Genomic DNA, 6,637 nt, shown 5'->3' on the forward strand with positions numbered 1-6,637 from the left:
TTTAGAAGTATTGATATGAATTGCGTACACTCTATCCTCTCCAAACCCCACTTTGTGAAAATATGCTGGGTTTGTGGTTGTTGTAATTTTTTATGTTTCATATTTAAAATTCTAATATTTTAATACATTATGTTTCTAACTTAAATCATAACATTCATAAAGTTTTTTTTTATTATTACTAAACACCATATCAATTGAAAAGCAGATAAATAAATACTACTAAAAAATTAAAGTAGATGAAAGAGAAATGACTTTTTTTTTTAATTAAAAAAAGGAAGAATAATAAGGTTTGGAAAAAGAAAAGACAAAAAGAAGGTGGCACGTGTACAAATGTAGGACAGAACAATGTATTCAAGGGGGGCGGCGTAGAGGACGATTTCAATTTTGGTACTTACTACTACTTAAGCAGTTTGGTACTACGTAGTATATTGTTCGGTATATTCTGTACTTGCTGTTAGTTCTTGAAGTCCCAGGAGTTGATTATGGTGAGTACTTTACTGCACTAATTTGTTTGCAACAAACAGTTGATTGGGTTTTTAGTGATAATTTATTTGCTTAATCACTTTGTTTTCTGATGAATTGTCAGGCAGGAAGTGGAGAGGAGTCAAAGAAGATGAAGCTCTATTCATATTGGAGGAGTTCATGTGCATTTCGTGTTCGAATAGCACTCAATTTGAAAGGTTCTTTTTTTATTTTATTTTAAAATTATTTTACGATTGCTTTCTTTTTGAAACAAAAATAAAAAAATTAAATAAAAGGAGTATTGTTTATTAACCCTCTTTTGTGTTTGTTGTTGTTAGGATTGGAATATGAGTATAAAGCTGTTGACTTGCTTAAAGGAGAACAGACGGACCCTGGTTTGTCTCTCCCCTTTTTCTTTGGTGTTTAGGTTTTTGAAATGTTCAAACATTTTTATTTTAGCAAGTTACAAGGAAATTATATAGGGACTTTTTGTTAAATAGATTTTTTAAGTCTATTTTTTTAATTAAATGGATCATAAGTTTTTTTATTACCCATTTTTGAGACAGATCTATTATCTGTTCAATAGATATACAGACAGATCGATTATCTCTGTCCGACAGATGTATAGATAAATCGATTATCAATCCCACAGATCCATTATCAGTCCATTTTGCTGATTGAAAACTTGAAGAGGGTAGGCCATTTTGCTAATTGGAAACTTGAAGAGTCTTAGTAGCCAAATTTTCTCGAAATTATACTTGGGTGTGTTTGGTATGCTGGAAAGTGTTTTCTCAGAAATAAGTGTCTTTTTTTGCGTATTTTCTTGTGTTAGATAGTGCAAAGTAAAAAATATTGTATCAACTATGTTTGTATATAATCTAAGCAAACACGGGACGGGGGGAGGGGCCTGTAAGAGAGTGGAGCGTATTGGAGGGTGGGAAAGGGACAATCAATATGGGATGGGATGACACTTGTGGAGCTTGTTATCCATTTTTCTTATTTTTAGGACTTGTTTTCCAACAGAAAATGTTTTTCAAAGATTTTGACCAACCAAACATTGGAAAATTTGAAAAAACATACTAAACACACCCTTATTGGACAACAGAGTGTGTCTTAGTGTTTGTTAGTTAGACCGATTGTAATTAACTAGGATCAAAGATGGGAAATTGGGTTGGGAGTATTAAACAAATTATTGTAGAATTCTTTTGAAACTTTGATTCTTTCTTTTGGCCTTTGTTATGTGTGGAATAGAATACTTGAAGCTGAATCCCCTTGGATACGTGCCCACGCTGGTTGATGGAGATGCAGTAATTGCCGACTCTTTTGCCATCATAATGGTATGGTTACTTGTATTCTGCCATTTGAGTGTGTAAATTTTGTCATTACTATGTTGTTGGTGATGAGAAGATTTCTTGGGCAGTATCTGGAAGAGAAGTATCCCCTGCAAGCATTGTTGCCGCAGGATTGTCAGAAAAGAGCAATCAACTATCAGGTACAGAGGAAAAGTGGATGATGGTATTTTTTTTCTTTTGCCATCAAGAGCTAGAGTTCTTTAGTACTGATTAGAAAAAACGAACTAAAGGTTTTTAGTACCGGGCCCTGAGGTCTTGAATATTTGAACTGCTGGATCGAAAACTTTATCTTGAGCCGAGGGTCTATTGGAAACAACCTCTTTACTTCGTCAGAGGTAGCGGTATTGGTATGGACTGCGTACATCTTACCCTCCCCAGACCCCACTTTGTGGGAATACACTGGGTTTGTTGTTGTTGTTGTTGTTGATCGAAAACTGAATTTTAGTGTCCTCATGCAGTGGAATGAAAATACTTGGTTATCACCTGGAAGCTCTGCTGAAATGCTTCCCTCCATATTGGAAATGAACACGTTGCTTTTAAACCCAATGTTGCTAATTTGATATTAAAAGGAACTTAAGAAACCCGATCGATTCTTATAAAAGAAAATAAACCGTAGGATGTTGAATGATTTAGCACATCATGCAATTCTACTTGTTCTCAATCTATTTCCTGTTGAGGATTCAAAGGAAACTGTGTGCGTCTTAGGTATTATCTTCTGATGACTTATATATACTGCTTCGTGTTGGATATTTTAGTAGTTCACTGTTTCAGCACTTAGATGTGCGTTGAGTGACTAATCTTACATGGTTTCCTCTTCTCAAGTGTCCGTGACCTTAACTTTTTAGTATTTCCAAGTCCATCTTTTGTTGAGTCCATGAGCAAAGTAGGATAATCCACTTAAGAAGAAATAACATGTAGCTAGCAAAAACTTTGGGCCTCTGCTCTCATCTATCTTGGAATATGGCCTTTATTGCTACCACTTTCGCTACTGCATTGTTACCTCACACTAAATAAGCTGCTGGAAAGTGACAAATTTTAATTCTTCTGAATTCCTATATCCCTTTCTCTACCTTTACGCTGGTCTCCTCTATCTTTCTCTTTGCCTCCTTTCTTTCTGAAATATTCTTTTGTACAAGTTCTTAGAATTGGAATTGATTTGGCATATCTGCCGTATTTCCATTCTGCAGGCAGCAAACATCGTTTCGGCAAACATTCAGCCTCTACAGAATCTTGTTATACTTGTAAGTTTAAATTATTATTCTGTTTCCTGGTCATATGAGGTCATTTTCATGTATTTACAGGTTCATATGATTTGCCTTTTTTTTTGGCGTTCCACCTTCCCATCTACAGAAGTACATCCAGGAAAAAGTTGGCCCTAATGAGACAACCCCTTGGGCTCAAAGTCATATAACAAAAGGCTTTGAAGGTAATATTGCGCTTAGTGCCTTTGCATACGTAGCGTGAATCAATGCTAACTTATTTCCTGTACCATAAAATTTGTTTTTGATAAGTATTTTGGTCCCTTGTGGATTTGGACGGTACCTTTGCCTGCCTCGCCTTGCAGAAATTGAATGGCATACATTTAGTTTTCGAAATTTTACAAATGTACCCTAGAAGAACCTAAGATTCTTGGATGAAGACACTAGAATGGTCATTTTCTTGCTACGCTGTTTTGCAGTTGTCGAGTACCTAACTTAGCACGAGCTGGTATAAGTAAATCCTAGACAATAGTAAAGTTTGTTGTTATAACTTAAGCTAAATTACTGCTTCACTCTTAGGCACTGGGTATTTGATGGAACTTCTATTCAGATGCTTATAGCATATAGATCTGTTAGTGTGAACCCAGCCTATCAGGCAGGGCAACTATTTGTCATTATCAATGTACAGGCCAAAGTTGCATTAGCTATTAATTGGTTGGTTTCTTCTTGATTTTGAATCAAACTGATGATTTTAGGAAGTAATCTAAATTAATATCCAAAAAGTTGTTTTCTTGTAGATCTGTGGCATGTGTTTTAGATGCTTACGTCATTGACTTTTGTAAGTAAAGTTCCTGAAGATACACTTCCCATTAAAAGGTTCCTGTGGCCACCTCATGCTAGGTTTGATATCTGATGTTCTGCAGTTGATTACTATTCACCAGAATAAACTGATTTTAATTGTAACAGCAAGAGCTGTTAGAAGAAGGATTTATCTCAGTTGATCTAGGGGTTTTCTTAACAGAGATCTGCTTTTGCAGCACTTGAAAAGCTACTTAAGGATTACGCTGGAAAGTATGCAACAGGAGATGAAGTTTACATGGTTTGTTTCTTTCTAGTTCATATGTAGCTGCCTACAAATGCACTGACAGCACACAATGCTAAAAGATGTCTTGATATCTGTCATACATGTGTTGACCTTAGCAACTCACTCTGCACTTTTAAGTCTTTTACCCCATGGGTCTCATATGCTTCTTCTTTCTTTTTTTTTTTGGGGATAAGTAAAGGGAGATTTTATTAATAACATTCAGGGAAATACTGTTAGCAATATTCAGTAAAATCTCCACCCTTTCCATCTCCCAGTCGTTAGAAATCCTTCTGAATTGAAATGAGTCATGAGCTTCCATCCTGATAATCAGCTATAGTACCATATTTGTCAAGTATAATGCTGTATAAAACCGTGACCGCTAACGACTTGTTAGGTCTCATATGCTTTCTTAATTTGTTCAAAGAAGGTAAAGAACATTCAATTCTCACGTAATAAGTAAGCTCACTAGAAATTGATTTTAAAAAAATAAAAGTAAACCTGCATGATGAAATAGCGATGACTTCAATGGTAGAATAGCAAATCTTGATTCAGTTTGCTCGGTATTACCTCTAACAGACCAAAATGATACACACTTGTATGCCATATCGAAGCCAATTCAGATGCTTAACTTGTTTTGCAACTTGCAGGCTGACTTGTTTCTGGCACCTCAGATCTACGCGGCAATCAATCGTTTTGAAGTTGACATGGTAGGACATGGTAGTGCCCATGTAGATGAGAGTCATTTTCATTTCTACTAGCTTTCTGGTATAAAAAGAACATGGTAAAGTAAAGATTTGTAAACCTAAAGAAGGGAAATTAACGTCTTTCTTGATTTTTGTTAAAAATTTATTCAGCGTCATACTAGCCTCAGCTAAGTAGTTACCTGATTTTGTGAATTGTTTCTTAGTCGCATACATAATGAGTACCTAAAAGTTATATTTTCTCATCTTGGAGTAGAGACAAAACAGTGCACTAGCTTTCTTGATCAGAAAAAGGGGTACTCATTGCTGCTTCATTTCATTTGTCTTGGTAGCAGCAATCGATTGTTTCCTGATAGTTTACCTTGCTGTGAATTCTTAGTGTCTTGCCAATCCATTGCTTTCTTCCTTTTTCTTTAGGTCTTTTTCTTCGTTTAATCAATTTTCACTTTCTAGACATAATATTTTCCTCTCAAAAAAACTGGATGGTATATCCACTTCACTTGATTTACCTTAGTCAATGGTGGTACTGTCATATTTCTTGGGTGAAGTTATACGTATAAATCTCCTCTTCAATGAATATTGTCTTGCTAAAAGTTGTGAATGCAATGCGCAGAATCAATTCCCTACTCTGTTGAGGGTATATAAGGCTTACCAAGAGCTGCCCGCTTTCCAGGATGCTATGCCAGAAAAGCAACCTGATGCCACCAGCTAAAGCAAGAATCTGAGGTTGTTAATCACTTTGGAGATAAAGAAGTATTTACTTTGTTCATTTATTATATTGCCTTAAGTAGTCATACCTGTGCACCAGCAACCACCTATATATCACATTTAACTCATTGATTAGTATTTCAATGAACAGGCCATCCATCTCCTTGGAAGTTCCCTTTGCAAACCATTGAAATAACTGCTGGACTCGTATTTTGGCAGAATTGTTAGCTGGTTTCTGCACATTCTATTCTGAAAGGCGTTTGCCTTTTGTAAACTTCTTTTCTTTATGATGAATAAATTTGAGAGATGTGTGGCGCTTCAGTCATGAGCTACTGAAGTACAGATGGTGAAAATGGTGTTGTACCTATGTTACGGAGCCTAGGATGAACATTCCTCAGTCTATGTTGTGATTTGTGAGATATAATACAGTTGTCTGCATGTTGAAAAGAGAGGATGCTTCTGTTTTATTTTTTTGTTTGGTTAAATCGAGTACTTGTATTTGTATCATTCATCACCAACTCTGTAGCTTGCTGCAGTGTTGGGAGTTAATATGACGGAAAAAGATTCCTACGTTAAACATAATAGTTGCATGTACCATCATGGAAGAGGGGTGATTTTGAAAATGAAGAATGAGCAAATTCTAATGTTGAGTTGTATATGGTGAAAAAGAGTACAAAAATACAGTTTACGTCGTGCAAATGCATTGATCTTTAACATCCCTTTACTACAGTTTGCACAAATTGTTACAACGTACAAACCTATGCTGCATTTTAGTTGCTTCCCTCTGTACTTAATACATTTTCTTGCTGTTTTGTAAACTAGATCACCCGAAGGCATTGGACTGTAACTATCCATCCCTTAATCAGCCATTCATGCCTGAATTGTAAGTTAGACCTTAGCATTTTACTTGGAAGTTAGACGTCAAGCTTTTCTGCTGAGGTTATCTTCAATTTCTTGCATTTGCCATTTCTTTTCCGTCTCATATTTGCAGCAGTAATAAGTTTATATCCCGAGTGGGGCATCTCGCTAAACTTACCAAACCATTCTTCATAGAAGTGCCACACCTCTGACCTGCTCAAAAGTATCAATAACAGAACTTCAGCAAGGAAGTTAACGTAGAGGAACAAGTTG

At 35.8% G+C, this 6,637-nt stretch overlaps 2 protein-coding genes across 2 annotated transcripts in view; one reads left to right on the top strand and one right to left on the bottom strand.

Moving 5' to 3' along the window:
- The first annotated feature begins 458 nt into the window (after window positions 1-458).
- Window positions 459-5,949, top strand: LOC107839785 (glutathione S-transferase zeta class-like). The gene is given in 11 exon segments (NM_001324575.1): window positions 459-485; window positions 587-680; window positions 801-857; window positions 1,714-1,799; window positions 1,883-1,954; window positions 3,002-3,055; window positions 3,165-3,240; window positions 4,051-4,112; window positions 4,745-4,804; window positions 5,412-5,524; window positions 5,658-5,949. Coding segments are annotated over 10 exon segments (663 nt in total). The 5' UTR covers window positions 459-482; the 3' UTR covers window positions 5,511-5,524; window positions 5,658-5,949.
- A 604-nt stretch (window positions 5,950-6,553) lies between these two features.
- LOC107839784 overlaps window positions 6,554-6,637 on the bottom strand; it is a 5,853-nt gene continuing 5,769 nt past the window's right edge. The window contains exon 5 of the mRNA XM_047395591.1: window positions 6,554-6,577. Within this exon, the coding sequence (XP_047251547.1) occupies window positions 6,554-6,577 (24 nt within the window). The remainder of the gene's footprint in view (window positions 6,578-6,637) is intronic.

Source organism: Capsicum annuum, chromosome 8 (assembly GCF_002878395.1).
Source record: "Capsicum annuum cultivar UCD-10X-F1 chromosome 8, UCD10Xv1.1, whole genome shotgun sequence".
In the NCBI taxonomy this organism is placed as follows: domain Eukaryota; kingdom Viridiplantae; phylum Streptophyta; class Magnoliopsida; order Solanales; family Solanaceae; genus Capsicum; species Capsicum annuum.